The 24009-nt window shown below is 38.1% G+C and overlaps 1 protein-coding gene across 3 annotated transcripts in view; it reads left to right on the top strand.

Annotated features, from left to right (window-relative positions):
- PLXDC2 (plexin domain containing 2) overlaps window positions 1–24009 on the top strand; it is a gene marked incomplete at both ends in the record, with an annotated part of 380548 nt that overhangs the window by 249629 nt on the left and 106910 nt on the right. For all 3 annotated transcript variants that reach the window (XM_084254370.1, XM_084254369.1, XM_084254368.1), the window contains one exon: window positions 18580–18702. In XM_084254370.1, the coding sequence (XP_084110496.1) occupies window positions 18580–18702 (123 nt within the window). The remainder of the gene's footprint in view (window positions 1–18579; window positions 18703–24009) is intronic.

Below are 24009 nucleotides of genomic sequence, written 5' to 3'. Positions count from 1 at the left end.
TGAGAGGGGTGGGGAAGGCGAGGGGCCTAATGGAACATGGTGGAGCGTTGTTGGAGCACTGGTGTTGGGCAGGATGTGACAGTGTACATTTGTAGAGATTTGAAACTATGACCCTGCCCCCTAAGCTGAGCAGTTACAAAGATGTAAACCTACTTTACCTCAGTAAACATAATTTGAGGGAAAAAAACTTCTAAGTCCAAATCACATAATAAAAATTGGGCTGGAGATATAGATTTAGGAGTGATCAGTTTATAAAACCATGGGACAGGTTGAGTGTACCAGGAGACTGAGTGTCTTCAGAGGATTTTTTGATTTGGCCCTGGAGCATAGCAGTAATTTTCAAGACCAGAAGGAAGGATCAGACTTTGAAACAGACTGAGAAACATCAACTATTGGCATGAGAAGAAACCCAAGCATATTGTTCATTAAAGACATTTGAAAATAACCCACTATGTGAAATGCATCTGAAAGTCTGACTAAAGTGAGGACTGAGAAGTCACCATTGGGGCAAATTACCCACTGTGTGTCCAGCATACTTGTAAGGGCCCAGGAAATCCCTTAATTTTCACTTCTTTTTAAACCAGAAATAAAAATCCCCAAAATATAATAGCAAGGAACATACAATAATGAACCCAGCTTGGTTTATATTGTCTTTATTGCAATACAGATATAAAATATAATTTTTCATATTATAAAGAAAGGTCCATGGGCATTAGATAAGCAGTGTGGATGCCTACATTAATAGGAACAGCTCTTCCAGAGTCTTGGGAACAGAAGCCTGACAGGTATGAGTTCAAGAAAGAGTTGGGAAGAAAATGGAACATGGAGACAGGCAACAGCACTTCTAACAAACTTTTAAATGAGTGTTATGTGAGAGAAGTAAGGGGTGAGAGAAGTAAGGTCATACGTGGAAGAAATGTGAAGCCAAAGGAAGTTTTTGCTTTGTGTGACATGGAGCAGAGCGGTGGAGGTGAGTGCTTATTGTATGGGGAAAATAGAAGACACACCTTTTAGAAGATATAGAGGGATCAGAGTCCTTTAGGACAGAAGGCATGGAAGTTGGTATCCAGGTAGAGTGGCTTGCCTCAGAGTGGAGGAGACAATCCTACTACTGCTTCTACTTCCCCAGTGAAAAATGTCATCAGCTGAGAGTAAGAGGTCTGGTAATGTGCGAGAGGTCTGAGGAGAGGACAAAATGTGAAATAGTCACTTTTCTTTTGAGAGAACAGATTATCTAAGAAAATGTAGTAAGAATGCTGGGGGAGATTCTAAAAAAATTGAAAATGATAACAGCAGTGATTATCTCGGATAGTAGAATCAAATTTGATTTTTGGCTTCTTTTATAATTTTTGTTTCCAAGGTTCTTACATTGAAGAACTTGGTAGATTTAAAAAGCTATTAAAAATAATAATACAAAAATCACCCAGCAGACTTCCTATCCTTTTCTACTTTCCTATCCTACTTTCTATTGCAATTTTTCAGGACAAACTCTAGCTTCTAGTAAAAATTCTCTAAAGGCTTAAACTCAAGTTTTAATGAAATCCCACCATATGTACTGTTAATATTTTTATTTAACTATATGTATGAATATATTGGCTTCCAAATGAAATTACTAACTTCACTGTCAACAACTAGCCCCCAGGTGCACCAATTTAATGTATCAGTTTGCACAAATGTCTTGCATATCAGTCTTCTTTGTTGACATCATTTTCTCTCACCTTCTCTTTTATTATGCTAGTGCCTGCTCTCCTTGAATACCATGCAATTCCCAATCTGTCCTTAATCAGACACATCTCTTCATTCTCCTTCTAAATATGTCTGTTTTCGTTGAGGCCATAAACTGCATACTTACAGAAGAGAAATTGAGGATGGTCAATGAAGAGAGGGTGAGAGAGTTCCTTGCCACTCTCATATTTTCATTCTCATTCCTCATCTCCCCCACCATACACCTTAATACGTCTAATAATAACTGAGTAGTAGGGGTGACATAGAACCTATTTTTTGGTCAAAAATCAATTCTTCTGAGCCTCCCTGGTGGTGCAGGTGGTTGAGTGCCACACTGTGAAGCTGTCCGCAGCCTCTGCAGCGCTGGCTTGGTCCCGGCCGGCCGGTGAGAATCCCACATGGCACAGCAGACCTCTCCTGTCTCTCCCGCTGCTCCCCTCAGCAGTGTATTTCAGTGTTCTGTTCCCCGCTCTGTCTCTGGTGAATCCCCCCATCCTCCAACACATCAGGCCTGTACCCCAGTTCTTATATAAATAAATAAATCTTTAAAAAAAACTTACAAAAAATCAATTCTTTGCCTAAAGACAATGGCTGTTATATTGTTCTAGAGTTTAAAGATAGAACTTAGACATATCTCCAAGAGACCAAACTATGGAAGACCTTGTATAAGAAAGTTCTTATGTATTAGGGAGAAAGGTCTTCAGAGGAAATGGATAAGAACAAAAAACATGTACTATTTCTCCTCCTTCCCCATAGACTCTGTCTGGATATGTTTGAGGAGGAGACTGAAGTAGTTTGCAGTGGGAGCAAAGACAGCAGGCAAACGTGAAATGTGGCAGCCATGCATAACATTCAATGGCTCCCAAGAAAGGTTAATTCAGCTTGAGTTATCTTATCAACATCCTCACCTGCTGGAACAAGCAAGTCTAGGAGAAAAGGGCCCTGGGCTTGCCACTGCAAGCTTGGTATGGAGAGGTGGGCTTGTGGTTGGGGCTGTGATTTTATCTCTCAAGTCAGACTCTTAGAGGGTCTGGGGCAGGGGAAGGAGGTGGTGGGTGACTCTAGTTGAAGAATCCATATGTTTATCTCATAGATTCTGATACTACCTTCACATCATGTCTGTGTAATGCCTAAGAGAGAGATCCAAGTAGCACTAACTTTTTTTTTAAAAGGCCTCAACCAGGGCCTCCCGGGTGGTGCAGCGGTTGAGCACTGGGTTGGAAGCTGCCCGCAGCCTCTGCAGCGCTGGTTCGATCCCCGGCTGCTCCCCGGCCACCGGAGGAGGGTCCCACACGGCGTGCAGACCTCTCCTGCCGCCCGCTGCTCCCCTCAGCAGTGTACTTCGGTCCTTCTGCCTGCTCTGCTCCCCGCTCTGGCTCTGGTGAATTCTCTCACCCTCCCGCGCTTCCGACTGTACCCAGTTATTGTATAAATAAATAAATAAATCTTTAAAAAAAAAAAAACCGAAAAATTAAAAAAAAAAAAAAGGCCTCAACCTTCTTTTCTTTCATCTGTTTCCTTTCTGCTGACATCATTGAGCCAGAAAAGGAGGTGAGAACAAAAGTATAGACCTCCATTCCGGGTCCTCATGCCTAGGTCCAATCTAAGCATGCCAGAGTAAGGATGAGCTTTAAACTGGAAAACAAAGCTGCATCTTATCAGGGTCAGCCCATTTATTCAGTTAATGGAGGGTGAAAGTGATAGTGATGGAGAGAGTAGCAGTAATCATCAGTGTGAGGAGTGGCGATAGGTTCTATTCAGAATGCCCACTGGCATTCTATTAGGGGTTTGAGGTGCATTATCTTTAATCCTTTCTGTAAACCAGCAACAGAGGAAGCAAAGGAAGAAACTGAGACTTTTAAATCAGGGTCACAAGGGTAACAAAACACTGGAGAAAGAAGCATAATTCAGTTGGAAGGAGAAAGGAATGCATTTTCAGCAGTTGCCTCTTACTTTCTGCAATCTTGCCAGCCTTTTCATTGCCATAAGAGCTTCTACATCCTGTTGATTCTAAGCTTTGGGTGATACCACCATCACTCCAACTGCATGACCTCTGAGAGTAAGGTGATCCTTGTGACCTGCTTCTGCACTGCATTTATTGGTAAATGGTGAAATAATATTTGTTTTCAAACCATTGCTACTTCATTCTGTTCTAGAAATGAAACAAATTTTTGTGCCACATAAATTAATATCCTGTTTTTGGGTTTGCTTGTAGACCTAACCACAATGTATAAAGTTATTTCCACAGGAAAATCTATTACCACAATGTATAAAGTTATTTCCACAGTAAAATGATTCACATTTATTCTAACTTCTTCAACCTCAAATGAATATTATGATAAACACAGTTATCCACAATGATGTCAGCAAGCAATGAAATAGGTATTAGAAATCAAATATTTGTTCTTACTCAACCTCAGAATGCATTGTACAATTCAGCGCATATTCAAATAACTTGCAGGGAGGAGTGAGAGGATCTAGAATGATGCTGAGTAGCAGAGAAAAGCCAGTCTGTGATAATTCACAAAGTGCATTATCAAGAAAAAAGACTAGACTACGATTTTCTCCTGCACATTCTATTTCTGATGCTTGTGAGCAAGTCAGGGAAACAGGAGCATGATTATGTCTAGTCACTGGTAAATTTAAAAAACCAGAACTTCATCAGCTATCATAATACTTGCGATCTCACCAATCATCATTAAAAGCCGTTTGAGGAGAGCACCAGACCCATTGAGATCACGGCATTTAGAGGCAAATTTGGCTCAGCTCTTCAATCCGCTCTTCTGCTGAAAGACCTCGGAGCATCATTTTCCTTAATCTCCACAGATTTGCTCATTTTAAAGTTAGGATATTAAATTCCACACTCAGTCAATTAAATCCCTGGAAAAATATGATTATTTTAAAAGCAGTGTTTAAAATATAATTTAAAATATTAATTCCAAATATTTCTCAAGAACTTAATTTGTACCAGACACAACTCAACAATAGGTGCACAGATTCCTGTCTTTATGGAATCATAAAGTTATGTTCAGAAATTGGACTAGAAATGACATTGTTGACTCAATTCAACAGGTAGTGGCTGCAGGAACTTCCTTAATTTTTGCAAATTCATTTTTCAATTGAAGACTCCACTTATACCCAAGCTTGACATCTGGCAACATTAATCATATGACTCATTGGGTTGAATTGGAAGAAATAGTAATAGATCCCCAAGTGGACAGAGTAATTACTGTCATGAAACTTGCTGGGTTTCTTCCAAAGAAAAGGCAGAAGTCAGAATGAGCTGTTATTAGTTGATAGTTTGTAAGGCCTGTTTTAGACACTAGACCAGGAAGGTCAGTCCAGGCCATGTTAAGATTCTGTACTCTATCATAAGAGCCACTGGATAGTTGCACTGCTGTCTGAAAGATAATTCTGGCAGACATGTCAGCACCACAAGTACCTCCCTCATATAGCCACAATGCTACAATTTGTACTGTGATATCCTTCAAGATGGTCCCTAAAGACAAATAGTTCCTCTGTGTCTCCCTTTACCATGCTTCTGGCAGATGATGTGGAAGTGAATTGTAGGGAGGGCAAGGAGTGGGTGGTAGGATGTAGGTGGAGAGACATGTTGAAGGCTTTGTTTAGAGTTACTCTTCCCTTCACATTTGGTGTATTCCAGCATTTTGCTTGCTTTTCAGTTTCTTGAAGGAACCGTATTTCTTACCAGTTTTCCAGACATTAATACACTGATAGAGATTCAATAGATCATGAGTGTGATCCTTTCTTTCTTCAGAGATTATTTTGTTTACCAAAAGAAACAAGAAATGTTTGTGTGTGTGTGCGTGTGTGTGTGTATACATCAAAAATATTATCAGTATCTTAGGAAAGTCGAAAATAAGACATGAAGTTTCAAAGGATGCAAGACATCTTGTTGGCAGGAATGGAGATTGCTCAAAAGAAGCAGCATTTCAGATACAACTGAAAAGAATATGTGATTTTTTGATGGATTCAGTTATTACAGAAGGGTGCAGGAAGGGGAAATACATGCTGAAAGGAACGGAAAAACAAGGAAGGGTAGACCAACCTTCCCTACCCCGGGGAGAAGACAAATAGATAAACTGACACTGAGTCAAAAAAGGCAGTTAGTGACAAGCCATGACACACAGAGTTGTTTTCTCATTAACTTTAATCATATATAGTTTTCTCTCCCTTAAGTTTCATCATGAGTCATAACAGGGAATGGCCTGGTTAGAATTTTTTTTTTTTTCTAAATTTACCTCAGTCATACCGTTTATTCGGTAGACCCCTACTCTTTTGAAATCAAATCCTTGGATTCCTGTGACATCATATTTCTGGGTTTATTCATTCCCTCCCTAGCTTCCTCTCTCTCCGTCCTTGCTCACCCCCAGTCTTCAGGAATGCTGGCATCAGCACACCTGACCCTGGCTTCCCAGTGCACCTGAGCACTCTGATGTCTGCAATCACATTGCTCCTTAGGGGCATTGAGAATATCAGGATATCTCCACTAAACTTTGCTCCCTATTAAAAAAAAAAAAAAACTCTAGGGCCTCCCTGGTGGTACAGGGGTTAAAGTCTCAGTGATCAAGCTATTGCCAGCCACTGTGGCACATGAGTTCAATCCCCAGCCAGGGAGCTGACCCACATGGTGCAGCAGACCACTCCTGTCTCGCCCACTGCGCCCCTCAGCAGTGTATTTCAGTAGATCTGCTTGTTCTGCTCCCCACACTCTCTGGTGAATCCTCTCCCTGCCCCAACATCTCTGGTTTACACTCCAGCTCTTGTATGCATAAGTAAATAAAAATAAATATTTAAAAAATATCTGTCTAGGCAGCAGCCTTCCTGCCTACCTGTGCCCCATTACCATGCCAATGCTTCACTTCACTGACCTCCCTCAGCAGAGGCAGTTTCTTCCCAAGGCTGCCTGCCTGTGATGATGCAGACCTCTCTTTTAGCAAACCTGCCCCTTTCTGGGGTAGCTCTTTCTGCCTGCTTGTGTCTATGCAAGTCCTTATTCCTTCTTTCCCATTTTCATAATAAACCTGCCCATTTGTGTTAAAAATAATAATTAAATAAAAAGTCTCCATTTTAAAATTGAGGTACAATTGACATAACATTGTATTAGTTTCAAGTGCACAACGTAATGATTCAATGTTTGTTTATGCTGCAAAATGATCACATCAGTCGAGTTACAATTGTTTACCATAATAATCCCAAATCTTTGGTTCTGCGATGAGCTCCTTTAACATTTACTCTGTAGGTAACTTTCAAATAAGCATAGACATTGTTAACTATAGTCACCATGCCCTACATTCATCCCCGTGGCTTATTTATTCTGTAACTGGGAGTTTGTACCTTTTCCCTCATTCTCCTGCCACTGCCCTCCTGCTCCCAGTGACCATCAATCTTCTGGTCACTTGGTCTTTACGTGGCTTTCATTGTTGTTTTTGTTTTGTTAGTTTGTGTGTGTTTTGCTTTTGAGATTTCACATATAAATGAAATCATAGGGAATTTGTCTTTCTCTGTGTGAAATATCGCTTAGTGTAATTCCTCAAGGTCCATCCAAGTTGTTGCAAATGGCAGTGTTCCATTCGCTTTTTTACAGCTGAGTAAAAAATATTGTATTTTATCTCTAATATGATATTAGTTCACTTCCATTGTGTGTATACATACCACATTTTCTTTATTTATTCATCCATTCCCAGACTTTTAAATTTTTTCCATGTCTTGGCTATTGTAAATAATGCTGCAACACACTTAGAGACATATACATCTTCTCAAATTTGTGTTTTTGCCTTTCACAGATAAATACCCAGAAGTGGAATTCCTGGATCATATGTAGTTATATTACTTTTGGGGGGAATATCCATACAGTTTTCCCTAGTGGCTACCCAAATTTATATTACAGTCAACAATGAACCAGGGTTCCTTTTCTTCCATATCGTGACCAGCATTTGTTATTTCTTTTTTTTTTTTTAAGATTTATTTATTTATTTATACAAGCACTGGGTACAGTCAGAGGCGCGGGAGGGTGAGAGAATTCACCAGAGCCAGAGCGGAAGGCAGAGCAGGCAGAAGGACCGAAGTACACTGCTGAAGGGAGCAGCGGGCGGCAGGAGAGGTCTGCGCGCCATGTGGGACCCTCCTCCAGTGGCCAGGGAGCAGCCGGGGATCGAACCGGCGCTGCAGAGGCTGCGGGCAGCTTCGCAACCCAGTGCTCAACTGCTGTGCTACTGGGGAGGCCCAGCATTTGTTATTTCTAAGAATGTTCGTAGAATTCACCAGTGAAGCCGTCTGCTCCTGGATTTTGTTTTTTTTTTTTTTTTTTTTAATTTTTTTTTTTTTTATAGAGGCATGTTTTTATTTATTTATTTATTTGTTTGTTTGTTTTGTTTGTTTATACATGCACTGGGTACAGTCAGAAGCGCGGGAGGGTGAGAGAATTCACCAGAGCCAGAGCGGGAGGCAGAGCAGGCAGAAGGACCGAAGTACACTGCTGAAGGGAGCAGCGGGCGGCAGGAGAGGTCTGCGCGCCATGTGGGACCCTCCTCTGGTGGCCGGGGAGCAGCCGGGGATCGAACCGGCGCCGCAGAGGCCGCAGGCAGCTTCGCAACCCAGCACTCAACCGCTGCGCCACTGGGGAGGCCCTCCTGGATTTTGTTTTTTGGGAGGATAAATCTTTCTATTTTTATTCCAATTTTATAGGGTCTGCATATTAAAATTACCTTTATGTTTTCCTTTTTGATCACCTTTGCTTTTTTCTCGCATAGACTCTGACCCATCTTCCCTTTCCATTCTCATTGCCAACACATAGGCCCATGTCATCTCACACCTGGATTATACCAGTCACTTTTGGCTCCTTGCTGAGCTTCCTCTACAACATCATGCCCTCTCAAGAAAGAACAATTCTACCAAACCAAATAAAAAATATATCTTTACATCTTCTACTTAGTGACACACACAAAAAAATTAGCTCGTATTAGACAAGCTGTCGTATGCTACCCAGAGCAGTAGGCAAAGGGAGTTACAATGACAAATGCATTCCCTGCTCTGGAGTAACATTCATTTTAGTGTATGTGACAGACTTGTAAACCTAAGTTACAATGGAATAAATAATAAAATGTTTTAAAATGTCCTCTATCATTTTGAAGTACTTTCACAGAAGCTTATTTTAACCTTGATGAAATAAAAGGAAACTAAACATTTTGAGACAAATGAAAATGGAAACATAATATACCAAAATTCAAAGAATGTAACAAAAATAATATTGTCTAGTCTCCTTTTGATATCTACTTTGAACCATTGGATCATCAGGAGTGTTTAATTTTCTTTTATTTGTGAATTTTCCAGTTCTCCATATGCTGTTCATTTTCAGTTTCACAGCATTGTGGTTAGAAACTTGATATGATTTCAGTCTCCTTTTATTAGTTAGGACTTGTTTTATGGTATAACATGTGATCTATGCTAGAATATGTTACATGTGCTGACGAAGAATGTATATTCTGTTGCTGCTGAGTGGGATATTCTGTGTATGTCTGTTAGGTATATGTGGTTTATCATGTTACTCAAGTTTGAAAGATTTTCTCTCTGGATGTTGTGTCCATTACTGAAAGTAGAATATTGAAATCTGCTATTGTATTCTCACCTGTTTCTCCAGTTTACCAGTGTTTGCTGTATATACATAGTTACTCTCATGTTTGGTGAGAATGTAAATGTTGAACTACTATGGAAAACAGTAGAGAGGCTCCTTAAAAAATTGAGAAATAGAACTACCTATGACTCAACAATCTCACTTTGAGTAGTTATTCGAAAATTACTTTATTGAAGGGATATTTGCACTGATAGATTCACTGCAGTATTATTTACAATAGCCAAGAAATGAAAGAACTTAAATGTCCATTGAAAGATGAACACACAAAGGACACACACACCCCCACACACATAAATGTTCACATATGCATATATATATATATATATATATAAAACAGAATATTTCTTAGCCCTATTAGAGAAGGCCATCCTGTAATACGCAACAAAATAATGAACTCTGACAAATTTATGATTGGTGAAGTAATTTACTCATTAGTGGACAAAGACTGCATGATTTCACTTACATGAGGTATATAAGGTAGTCACACTCATAGAAGCAGAGAAGAAAATGATGGTTGTCAGACACTGGGGAATAAGGAAAACGGGAGTTGCTGTTCAATGGGTATAAAGTTTTGCAAGAAGAACGAATTATCTGCTATACAACGTTGTGTCTTTAGTTAATAATGCTATATCATGTCCTTAAAAATCTGTTAAGATAGATCTCATATTCAGTGTTCTGACCACAATCTTATTAAAAAGGAATGAGTAACCCATCTTTTATTTTTGTAAACTTTGCAATCTTATGATGACCCTTTCTCAACAAATTTTCCCAGAGGACAAATATTCTGAGACATGTTTGATATTTAGAAAGTTCACAGGTCCTAACATATGTCTTCAACTATTTTCTGACACTCCTTTGCAACAGTTTGATTATCACTTGTTTTATTTGATAGTCTCTTGTTGAGTATTCCAGTTAATGAACAATAACTGTTCACTTATGAAAATAAAATGCTTCTAATTCCCTCTTAGTATTTGCTCTGCCCCTCGCCTGTCTTTGAATTTCAAATCATTCCTCCTTATTGTATAATCTTTATTACTTTCTTTGAAAAAGAAAGCCTCTCTGCACTTCAACTCCATGATTTTATCTCTATTACCCCCTACTTCTGTGGAATGATATCAGTGGGAATCTTTTGTGACCTTTCTTTTATATTTTAATTTTAGACTGTCATATTTGTTCATCTGAATTAAGTTAGGAACCCTAGAATAAGAATCCTGTCAATATATTTATATAATTATGCTTTACAGCTTTTTATGTATAATACTTTCATTGCTTTGTATTTACTTAATGTTATATCAATACTTACGTGTATTAGTTTATCCTAAAAAAGGTCTCCATGAAAATTGGAAAGAAAATCTTTATCATGGAATATATGTGCTATACTCCTTACATAGTGCTTGTAGAACACTGATGTTGTCAACAAATACATTATCATCAGGAAAACAAATAAATTTGCCCTATATATGGAGTCCACTTAAGATTTCCTTATTCTGAAAATGACAAGTCAAAATGGAGCAAGTGAGCCTTGGTATGGTATTTTTAATTTCTTGAAGAGTAGTTTATCTCTGTGTGCACTTGTACACTCTCCTTCTCTGGGTCAGAGATACCCTTCCACTTTCATTGTTATTTCACCAGGTTATCTGCCTAGTTTGTGGCCCTTGCAATGAGGCTTATATGATGATCTGATTATGCTACAACCCCAAGCTTCCCACCTTCATATACAACAAGGAAACTCCATGATGGAAAGCTATCATATGATCGTATGATACCTGAAATTGCATATGGCGACAGAAATTGCATTAGGTTGCTTGCACACTTTTATTCTGAAAATAGACTGTAGGCCTAGATTTAACTTTTTCTCCACCCGCTTCCTTGTCTCCAGTTGAGTCTTTTCTAGGTGTTCTCACCTTATGTCTGACATTGATTCTACTTCTGAAAAGCCCTCTGATTGATCTACTTCTTATATATATTTTTTACATCATTGCTCATTTTGTACAATGCATGCTTTCTCCTCTCAGGTGTAGTCCCCAAAAAATTCCCACCACAAATTCATCCGTGAACCATCACATAGTCCCATGTGCTATTACCTCCCCCTTTTGATCCTCTCCTCCTCCTCCTCCCCTGCAGAATGTTTCTGGTTTATAGTTGCCTGTTGATCTACTTCTAACCCCCATTCCCATCCTAGCTTCAGCTCATTCCAGCTTCCCATGGATATCTGAACTAGGGAGTAAGTAGACTGTGCGCCCTATATAAAGTACGACTCCTCCTTACTCAGTACCTATACTCTGCCTGAATAGATTTTAAAAACTTTTTTAAAAAAATATTTCAGTTGGTTAACAAAATATAGACAGTAGAGAAAACACTTATACACTTAAAACCCAGACTGAATGGGGGAAGAGAGGGTGGGCACAGTTGAAATTAACTATTACTTTTCTCCGTGTCTCCTCTATTCTCTAAAGATAAACATCCTGAATGAAGTGCTTCTCACCATGTATTCCATTAAAGCAATCTGATCAGTCTCTGCCTCCAACCTTCAGTGTGTTTCCATTGCCTTTTACAAAAGTTTCTTTGCCATGGCTTCCATTGCCTTTCACAGTATTACCTCTGAGTGTTGCTGTCCAGCTTCATCATACACTGTCTCTGTGAAGTCAAGAGAATACACTCCTCTCTTCTTTGACCTCAGTATTTAGTGTAATCCTTTAAACATACTAAGCTCTCAATTACTACTTGCAAATTGGATGAGTACTGTCAGATACCATGTTGAGACACAGACACGAGAAAGTTTTGGTCCCATTACTGTAGAGTCTGTAACAGGTGATCAGAAAGGAGACAGGCCAGGGATGCATGTGAAAATAAACAGTTGTAACTCAGCATGATAAAACCTATAATAGAAATTTCTGGATGAGCATAGAGATGAAATATCGAAGGGTGTAATCAGATCTTCTGGGGTGGGAGAGGATAAAAGAAGCCTTCACAGAAGAGGAGACGTTTAATTTGAAGCTTGAAAGATGAATAGGATATTTCAGAGCACTGAGGAAGAAAATGTATTTCAGACAGAAAAAGCAGCATGTAAAAATGCATCAAGCCCATGACAGCTGCGGATTGCTGTGAGCAACTGAACCCCAGGGTGCAATTGGAGAAGAGGGATATAGAGTTGAAGAGCTAGGCAGTGACCAGACTAGAGAGGGCTTTATGTGTCAAGCTGTGGCATTTGGTAGTTCAGTGATTTTCATTCTCGAAACTCCATTAATTTTATGCCAGCTTGTGTCAAAGCAAGTAGCATATTTGAGGATGAGAAAATTGACTCATCTATCTATAAAAGTATATATAAATGCACAACAGTTAAAAAATCCTTTTCTTTTCAAATATGTGTCTCTGGAATGGCTAGATTCTGATGAAATTGGGTCCATTTGAGAGCACCAAATTGATCCATATTTTTATAGCCATCAAAAATGTTAGGTGGAAGAAAATTGATGTAGTAGGTAAATTTTTAAGATGATTAGAAGCAGTTTAGAAGAATTTATGTATAACATCACAGTAGGGAAGAATATAGAGTGAGGAAGCATTTTAAGAAGGTGGTCTTCATTCCTCGAGCAGGTAGTATGGAAGCCCACAATCCACCACTCTTAAGAGGTGTTAGTTAATTAATGGTAGAAGACTTCATACAAAAATTTTCTACTGCTAAAGCTGAGTTTTCTCTCAAATTCACTATTCCTTGTCATCAGTGTAATTGTGCATTTCAGAAAAAAATAATGTATCTCTTTTAAATGTCTGTCTTGTTAAAATATAAAACCAATGACTGGCATTTACCAAACATTTTTATTACTGTTTACTAAAAAAAAAATTCCTAAAGGCAAAAAAAAAAAAAATACACAAAAGTACAAACCATAAATAAAAGCCATTTTTTTGAAAAGCTGAAAATCCTAGAAATCAGTAAGAGAAAGACAATTTTTCAGGCACTTCACGGAAAAGGAAAACTCACAGAAAAATAAACTTGTGAAAACAAAATAGTGTTATTAGTCAACTTTAAATTGAGTAGTACATTTAATCAATGTAATTGAGTCATTTTAACTGAGGGATGTAAATCAATGCCATTATGCATTATAATTTCACAACTATCAGATTGAAAATTGGAATGTGAGGCAAAACAAATATATATATATATATATATATATATATATATAAATGGTAGATTTATCAGATGCTGTAACTACTTGGGAAAACAATTCACCCTTATCTAGTGAAACTACACATGTGCATGCCCTAAGATCTAGCCAGTTTCTAGATTTTTACATTAGAAAAATCTTATCCACATGAACAAGGACATGTGTAAAAAATATATGTATTAGCACTATCTGTGATAGAAAGAAACTCGGACAATAGAAATGTCATCAAAAGTCTAATGGATACATTTATTGTGGTGTCTTCACATGGTTGACTATAATGCAGCCATGAAAAATGAATGAAATGCAGCTACACACACAACATATTTTTTTTAAGGAATGTATCACCACAAAATTTAAAACTTACAGAAGAATACTCATGAATCATTTTAAATTCTGAACATATGTGAAGCTAATCATTTGTAGTAATGCAAAATATAGGATAAAATTCATAAAGAAGGAAGGAAATGATGGACTCAGTGTGTGATAGTGCTTAGCTCTCAGGAGAGAAACTGTATCTTCAAGGCCCTATTCCTTTTTAATTTTGCATAGTGGATAAACTTATACATGGCGGTTCATTGCTTACTTATTCATATATGCATAAACACGTTCTTTGCATGTCTTAAGAATTTTATCTTCTTAAGATTTGTTTTTAAAACTATTAAAATACAGTCACATCTGTGAACAAATATAAATTGGTTGAACATCACATAATAATCTGTATTTGAATGTGTATGAATATTTGAATATGTGCTTGAGAATTTTAGAATCTAAGTTGTGCTTGTAATGAATCCTAAGGTCAAGGAAATATACTGTCAGTATTTTGAGCAAAATTTACTGAATTTTTTTCATGGTAGGATTATGGAAAATAGAATCTCTGGCATCTGAATCATGTTCTAATTTATGTGATAAATGCTAATACTAACCAAACTCTATTCTTATCAACCTCAAAGATCATATGCCAAATGAATACACATGAATTTATATAGTAACTGTGTTGGAAGACTATATATTATTGTAAACCCTCCTTTGAATTAACATTAAGAACTGACTCTCAGTAAAATCTACATACTCCAAGATTCTCAAATAGATTAAAGACAGATAGGTAGATAGGTGGATATAGATACATATACACACACATGTATTTATGTATGTGTTTATATATGAAATATATGCACACATTTGTATATATATGGGAATGTGTACATACAACGTAAACTTATATATATAAAATATAAAAAGTGACTTTTATTAAGATAAAATTCTTAATATATGCAAAGAATGTGTTTATGTACATATGAATATGTAAGCAATGAGCACCCAAGTATCAGTTTATCTACCATTGGGAATAAAAGATATATGTGGGAATTGGTTATCTAAGATACAGTTTCTCTTCTGACAGCTAACCACTATCACACACCTGTTCCATCATTTCCTTTCTTCTCTATGACTTTTACCCTATATTTTTGCATCACAACAAATGATTAGCTTTGCATATGTTCAGAATTTAAAATGATTTATCATAAATATTCTTCTGTAATACTTGATTTTTTTGTTTATTTTTTTTCATTTAGTTTAAGATAAAAAGAAGAGAGAAAAATATCAAGCATGGATGTCAGAAAGAGGTGTTAGTGTTTTCTGTCACACACTGCTCTCAGTATAGTGTTTCCTAAAACAGAGTTGATACATTTTGAGTAGGAATACATTATATCGAAAATTTCAAAATGCATTTTGAAAAGGTCAGTCTAGGTAGCTCTTACCAAAGTATTGAAGGATCTGCACATTTGGGTCAACAAAATAAGTAAAATTGTACCTGAAATGCTTTCAGAAGTAAACTAACTGTTGTGTTTCCAAATTTGTGATACTCGTTATATATTTTTGTATTGATTTACAAACTCTACTTGCTTGGTGGTGGGTGTGGTGTGGTAAACATACCTCTGAATGTGTTGTGATTGTACTCCTCTGCATCATATCCAGTGTTGTAAACCAATGTTATCTCAATCAGAAAATCTACACATTCTAAGATAGATGATAATGGATAGATAGGTAGATGTATGTAGATCCATATACACATATGTATGTATATGTGTTTGTGTATATATATGGTTGTATACACACATCTGTATATATGGATATGGGAGTGTATACATACAACATACACACACATATATATAATATAAAATGTGACATAAGTGCCTTTTCTCAAATAGAATTTTTTCCTCCAACAGCTAATGTTTTGAGTGTTCAAATTGCAGGGCATATTCACATAGTGAATTTCAGAAATGCATCTTTTTTTTTTTCTTTAACCATCTAGATTGCATGTAAAATCTAATATCTTCTCAGTGAACCATGAGGACTTCCAGCAAGATTTTGTCCAGAGGAAACTTGTTACTTGAAACCTGTCATTGTACTTTGTACAGTAGCAGCTGGCAGACAGTTACATTACTCCATAACTTTTAATTTTCAAATTAGCAATTACTGCCACACATGGTTTATTGAAATGGCTAACTGAATTACAAGCAAGTATTTGTCTGAAAAAGGGTTTTTCATAGAATCTGAGAATGTGTTATGATTGATAGCATGGAATTCATGCAAAATGTAAGTTGAATGATGATGAGACTTCATCTACTTCAAGGAAGTTTTTCACCACAAATATGGAGGGATTGCCAAACAATAATCATGCACAACCCTTGGTTTAGTTGCTCAGATCTCCATACAGAGAAATGGAACAAATCTTATATAAGTTTAATGAAGAATCTATTCTCTAAATTTCCATGGCTAAAAGGCCCTAAGAGTACAGAGATCATAGGACCTGCATCATGTAGGGGACACTGGCATTTGTATGTAATCTCCAGGCAGCATTCAGCTGTAAGTGTTCAGTGCCACACAGGCATACCCATCAGCTTCAGACTTTCCTCTGGGTCAAAATATCAAGTGAAAGATGATGAAATAGAATATTATATGTAGCCCTTTGCACATTAAAGTTTCACAGGCAATTATAAACCTCTTGGTGCTTCCTTCATTACTATGACACTTCCAATTAAATGAAACAACCATTTGCAACCAATAGAAGGTTAATGTTTTTATAAGGCACTCATTACTTCTGAATGTGAGAAAAGATAGGTTTTGTAAATTAAAACATGTTGTACCTGTTTCCTTGTAGTTAAATTCAATTTTGTACCTTGACCCAATTTGGAATAATGCAAATTTTTACTTTAAACACAGTTTTTAAGTCGTCTTCATGTACCAATGCATTCAACCATGACAGCAACCTGATGATTCTGATAACCATTACTCTCCCACTTAATGGATTAGGGAACTGAGGTACAGAGAGATCAATTAATTTAGCCAGGGCCTCCTCTGGTGACGCGGACGGTTGAGTGCCGTGCTGTGAAGCTGTCCGCAGCCTCTGCAGCACCAATTCGATCCTGGCCGGCCGGCGAGGATCCCACATGGCGTGGCAGACCTCTCCTGACTTGCCCGCTGCTCCCCTTAGCAGTGTATTTCATCAGTCTGCCTGTTCTGCTCCCCGCTCTGTCTCTGGTGAATTCTCTCACCCTCCCGCACATCTGGCCTGTACCCCGGTTCTTGTATGAATAAATACATAATTAAAAAAAATAACTTAGTCATCATGCAACTAGGAAAAAAAATAATTCTACCATTAAATAAATTCTCTAATTGTGTTATCCACCTATCTCAGTCTTATTTAGATGACAATTTAAATGTTGAATTTAAAGCAATTTACACAACTTGCCCATTAAAAGAATAGAGATTTTAGCAACACAGTAAAGCTAAGATTTGATGTGACTACAACTTGAAAGTATATGTGTCAGAATGTTCGCAAAGAGAATGGTTTTTAGGCTTGAAAGGCTTTTTCCATCTCAGTTACTAACCACAGCTGAAGTGGTTTTTTTTAAATCTAGAAATGTAAGGAGAACTAAGTAGAGCCCATCACTATAGCTAAGACTTTTACTTCTTGGTCACTGAGAACTGACCTAAGATATTGGGGGCACTGATGGTGGGCAGGATGTGAAAGTGTATATTTGTAGAGGTTAGACCCTATAACCCCAGAAGCAGATACAAAGACTTAAACCTACTTTACCTCAATTAACATAACTTGGAAAGAAAAATAAACAAATAAAATTAGCATTCCCTGGGCTGACTCCCCTTTCCCAGGCAGCTAAAGATCTTGGAGGCAAGAAGCCATTATAGGATTAAAAATTTGTCATGGATAATCCACAGAGAAAATAAACCCAGTGTGTATAATTGAAAGTGGGTAAATTTGTAACTTAGGAGCTACTGATAATTAACTCATGAGGAAGTTCTCCATAGTAAATTCCCCCTCATTATCTAACTTCTAAAATAGACTGGCATTGGCATCTTTCTAAATAGAAAGGCGTTTGTATCTTATGATAATTTTACCACCTTCTCTGCAAAAAGTATAGATATTATCTTTCTTGATAAGATGCCAGTATTGTAAAGATTTGAGCAATCTGAGAAATGCACAAATTTTTCTCTCGGTGTTAAACCTCCTTCAACTATAAAAAAAAAGTTCAGAACAAATTCCATACTTTCATGTTAAAGATATGCAAATGTGATTTCTAAAATGTCTTAAACTGGAGCTACAGTTTCAGAAAATGCAATGAAACATCATGGAAATCTATCCATTTGTAAAGAGAACTTGCATATTCGACTAGCATTTTAAAAATGAGCAATGAATAATGGCAACATGAGTGTGTGAATTACTTATAGTCATATTAACCTTTCCAGTCTAATAATCACTTCCAGATAATAACCAATTAAAATTGTACATATTATAGATTTCCCATGTACCAATCTGCAAGGTGCTACCAAATAATATGGGAATTTACTTAACACAGTCCCAACAAATGCTGATCAGACATTAAGACATTAATTTTTCCCTTTTGTTTTTTGTAGAAACTAGGACACTTTATATTCAAAATGACTGTAATTGAGTTGATATTTTAATTGAAATTTTATCTTGCTTTTTTGACATATTTCCTGTTTTTCTAATTACAGGTTTCATATACACTGGGGAAGTTGTACATCGAATGCTAACAGCCACACAGTATATAGCACCTTTAATGGCAAATTTTGATCCCAGTGTATCCAGAAATTCAACAGTCAGATATTTTGATAATGGTATGTATTTGCTATCCTGTCTTTTTATAACTGAATGTGTGCTATTATACATTAATAATTACATTTATTAATTTTTGTAAACCTGTGGGGTTATTTTGTTTGTTTTGGTACACTGGATTAGTAAACTTCTTGTGCAACTATCCTAAGATGACAAATGTTATACTGTAGCTGTTAATACATGAAGTAAAGTATATGTTACTCATTCTCTCCTGTTTCAACAAATGTTTGTTAACACCCATTAGGCATTTAATAAATTGCTTCTAGCAGTGCCTTTAACAAAAGAAATACATTAGAACCCTGCTCCCCTCCCCCGCCCACAAAGTCGGCACTCTCCGACCAGCAGAGAGGAGGGAAACAACAAACCAAAACGGCCAACAAGAAAAACGGACGCAGCAAGTGGGACTGTGAGTGGAAAGGAACTATTTCAGCCACCACACCCCGTGAACGGGAGCTGTGGAGAACCCTGCAGGATCCGCCTCGGAGGTGAGCTCCAGGCGCCATTAAAGAGAGCCCCGCCCCCCAGGAGGAGACCAGCACCAGCACACAGCCCCGGCCACCCGGTAAGCTTGCGCAGAAAGCTGCGCGCTGATCCGGATCGGATCTCAGCTGCCCAGGTCCCCGCGCCTGCGACCTAGGCTTGCGGGGAGACCACGCGGAGGCCCTCCCTGAGTGAGCAGGAACAAGGCGCCCAGGCAGGGAAGCGGGATTCAAAAGGCGCCATTCCCGCGCCAATGATCTGGGCTACAGCCCGCGTCCTGGAACTGAGGGCTTTGGAACTGAGACCCAGGGCACGAAATTAGGGGCGAGGGTTCCCCACGACGGTGGGGCACAAGGCAGACACAGCACCCCAAAGCCGTTGAGGTGTACCCTACCATCCCCGCTCTGCTCCCTGTCCCACGGGGTGGAAAATCAGCTCCCCAAGGGCTCTAGGAGAGATCTCTGGCGCCACCTAGCGACTTGAAGCCAGCAGAGGCTCCTGAAGGAGCTAGTTGCCAGCTGGGGAGTTTGCCCACACCGGGCCCCTTCCGAACAAGTAGTCTGAGCCCACAGGGAGAGCGAGCACCCACAGCCGGGGCAGACCAGGCGCGCAGAAGAGTGTGCCTGAGACCAGACGCGCAGGGAGTGTGTCCCACATCACCATTTTAGAACAGGGACATTTCTTCAGTAAAGACTACCTGCAGAAGGCTTCCTCAGGAGCCAGAGGTGAGCGGGGGAAGTTCGCCCACGCCAGACCCCCTCTGGCCTGCAGTCCAAGCCCAGAGGGGGAGCAGGAACACACCGCCGGGGCAGACCAGGCGCACAGGGGAGTGTGTCCCCACATCGGCATTTTAGAACAGGGACGTTTCTCCAGTAAAGACTGCTTGAAACTGACAGATGACTCCTGGAGGAACCAGAGGGGAGCAGAGAAGCCCACCCAAGATGCCGGCCAGTCCCAACAACACAGTGTCCCAACGCATACGGCAAATTAGAAAACAGACAGTAGGGAGGAGAAGAACCACACGCAACCTAGCAACTCTCCAGAGAAAAAGCACACCACAAAAAGAAAACCAGCCCCCAGATTGCAACGACAATAACTTGGAAGAATTTCTGAGCCTTCCAGAAAGAGAATTTAAAATTGCCGTGATTAAAAAACTGACAGAAGTCATAAAGGAAAACAATGATAAGGGGAAAATAATCAACGATCAGAAGAATGCAATTGAGTCCCTAGAGAGGGAAAACAATGGTCAGAAGAAAGAAATTGAGTCCCTAAAGAGGGAAGTAAAAGAAATGCAGGAGATCAAAGAATTAATGGAAGAACTAAAGAATTCTGGGAAAAGCAATGAAAGCAGAATAGATGAAATGGAAGAACGAATAAGTAATCTTGAAGACACAGAAATAAAAAGAACCAAAACAGAAAAGGAAAGAGAAGTACGAAGGAAAAAGAACGAGGAAAGACTTCGGGAACTATCTGACTCCATGAGGAAAGGAAATATAAGAGTTATAGGAATACCAGAAGGAGAGGAGAGAGATGTAGGAACAGAGAAAATATTCAAAGAGATAATTGAAGAGAACGTCCCAAATGTGAAGAAGGACCTGAAAATTGATATACAAGAAGCAAGAAGAACACCAAACTTCCACGACGAAAGGAAAAATACAGCAAGACACATAATAGTAAAGCTCCCAAGAATCCAGGACAAGGAAAAAATAATGAAGCTGGCAAGAGGGAAGAAACAGATAACATTCAAAGGAAAACCAATCAGGCTGACATCAGACTTCTCCGAAGAAACACTACGGGCAAGGAGAGAGTGGAGGGACATAGTCAACACACTCCAAGAAAACAGATGCCAACCAAGAATACTCTATCCCGCAAAGCTCTCCTTCCTCTTTGAAGAAAGAATATGGACCTTCCCAGACAAACAGAAACTCCAGAATTTCATTGCAACTAAACCCCACTCCAAAAAATACTACAAGGAGTCCTAAAGCCAGAACCTCAGAGGGACGAATAACAATGAAAGAAGGCCAAAAAAAAAAAAAGTTATTAAAAGAATAAATAAATAAAATCAAAGGAAAGACAAACACAATGGCAAATACAGATGTTAACATATCAATATTAACTCTAAATGTAAATGTACTAAACTCTTCAATAAAAAGACACAGAGTTGCAGCCTGGATTAAGAAACAAAACCCAACCTATTGCTGTCTCCAGGAAACACATTTAGCTACAAAAGATAAAAATAGGCTCAAAGTTAAAGGATGGAAAACAATCCTACAAGCAAATGGACCAAAAAAGAAAGCAGGAACAGCTATACTTATATCAGATAAAACAGATTTCAAACTCAAAAAGATAAAAAGAGACCCCAATGGTCACTACATTATGATCAAGGGGACAATACTTCAAGAAGAAATAACACTCATTAACATATACTTACCAAACGAAGGAGCACCAAAATATATCAGACAACTGTTGTCCTCTCTGAAAACAGACATCAGAGAAAACACATATGTAGTGGGAGACTTCAACACACCACTATCAACAATGGATAGATCAACAAGACAAAAAATAAGTAAAGAAACCAAAGCTCTAAATAAGGACCTAGAGCAATTGGGCTTAACAGACATCTATAGAACACTAAACCCCAAAAAAACGGAGTACACATTTTTCTCAAGTGCACACGGATCATTCTCCAGGATCGATCACATACTGGGGCACAAGACAAACATCAACAGATACACCAAGATTGAAATCATATCAACCATCTTTTCTGACCATGAAGGCATCAAACTAGAAATAAACCATAAAAAGAAGGCAAGGAACTTTCCTACCTCATGGAGATTAAAAACCACACTACTGGAAGACCATTGGACTAATGAGGAGATCAAAGAAGAAATTAAAAAATATTTTGAATTGAATGACAAGGAGGACACCAATATCCTAAATGTATGGGATGCAGCAAAAGCAGTAATAAGAGGAAAATATATAGCAATAGAAGCTCACATCAAGAAACAAGAAAGAACGCAAAGAAACAACCTAATCTCGAAGCTCAAAGATCTAGAAAAAGAACAACAAAAAAACCCCAAAACCAGTAGAAGAAAAGAAATAATAAAAACCAAAGCAGAAATAAATGAAATTGAAACTAAAAAAACAATCCAAAAGATCAATGAAACCAAGAGCTGGTTCTTTGAAAAAATCAATAAAATAGACAACCCCCTAGCCAGGCTCACAAAGGAAAAAAGGGAGAAAGCACAAATAAACAGGATCATCAATGAAAGAGGAGAAATCACAACAGACACAGCAGAAATCAAAAGAATAATCAGTAACTACTATGAACAGTTATATGGAAACAAGTTTAACAATCTAGAGGAGATGGACAAATTCCTACAACTCTACAATCACCCAAAGCTAGATAAAGAAGAAATAGAACACCTAAACAGACCAATTACAATTAGCGAAATTGAAATGGTAATCAAAAACCTCCCCAAAAACAAAAGCCCAGGACCTGATGGATTTACAAATGAATTCTACCAAATATTCAGAGACGAATTAGTGCCTATCCTTCACAAACTCTTCCAAAAAATTGAGAAGGAAGGGACAATACCAAACACGTTTTATGAAGCCAACATTACACTAATACCAAAACCGAACAAGGACAACACAAAAAAGGAAAACTACAGGCCAATCTCCTTAATGAACACTGATGCAAAAATCCTCAATAAAATTTTAGCTATCAGAATCCAACAATGTATCCATAAGATAATTCACCACGACCAAGTAGGATTCATTCCAGGGACACAAGGATGGTTTAACATCCGAAAATCAATCAACGTTATCCAACACATCAACAAAAAGAAATATAAAAACCATATGATAATATCAATAAATGCTGAGAAAGCTTTCGACAAAGTGCAACACCCATTCATGATAAAAGCCCTTGAAATTCTTGGGATACAAGGAACATACCTCAACATCATAAAGGCCATCTATGACAAGCCAACAGCCAGTATCATTCTCAATGGTGAAAAGCTGAAAGCAATTCCATTAAGATCTGGAACAAGACAAGGATGTCCACTCTCACCACTGCTTTTCAATATAATACTGGAAGTCCTAGCCAGGGCAATAAGACAAGAGAAAGACATCCAAGGAATCCAAATAGGAAAAGAAGAAGTCAAACTATCACTATTTGCAGAAGATATGATATTATACATAGAGAACCCCAAAAACTCCACAGAAAAGCTAATTCAACTCATCAATCAGTTCAGTAAAGTGGCAGGATACAAAATCAACACGCAAAAGTCAGTAGCCTTCCTATACACAAACAATAAATCTGAAGAAGAAGAAATCAAAAAAACCATCCCTTTTGTTATTGAAACAAAAAAAATCAAATATTTGGGCATAAATCTAACAAAAGAGGTAAAGGACCTATACAAAGAAAACTATAAAACACTGTTAAAAGAAATAGAAGAAGACACAAAGAAATGGAGAGACATCCCCTGCTCATGGATTGGAAGAATAAACATTATTAAAATGGCCATCCTTCCAAAAGCAATATACAGATTCAATGCTATTCCAATCAAAATTTCAATGTCATTCTTCAAAGAAATAGAACAATTATTGATGAAATTCATATGGAATCACAAAAAACGCCGAATAGCCAAAGCTCTCCTGAAAAAAAAAGAAGGGAATGGAGGCATCAGACTCCCAGACTTCAAACTATACTACAAAGCCATCATCATCAAAACTGCATGGTATTGGAACAAGAACAGACATACAGACCAATGGAATCGAATAGAAAATCCAGAAATAAACCCACAGATTTATGGTCAACTAAT

This window comes from Talpa europaea, assembly GCF_964194135.1.
Source record: "Talpa europaea genome assembly, chromosome: 14".
Classification (NCBI taxonomy): domain Eukaryota; kingdom Metazoa; phylum Chordata; class Mammalia; order Eulipotyphla; family Talpidae; genus Talpa; species Talpa europaea.
The sequence above is the reverse complement of the archived record's forward strand: the minus strand, read 5'-3'. Positions and strand labels throughout refer to the sequence as shown.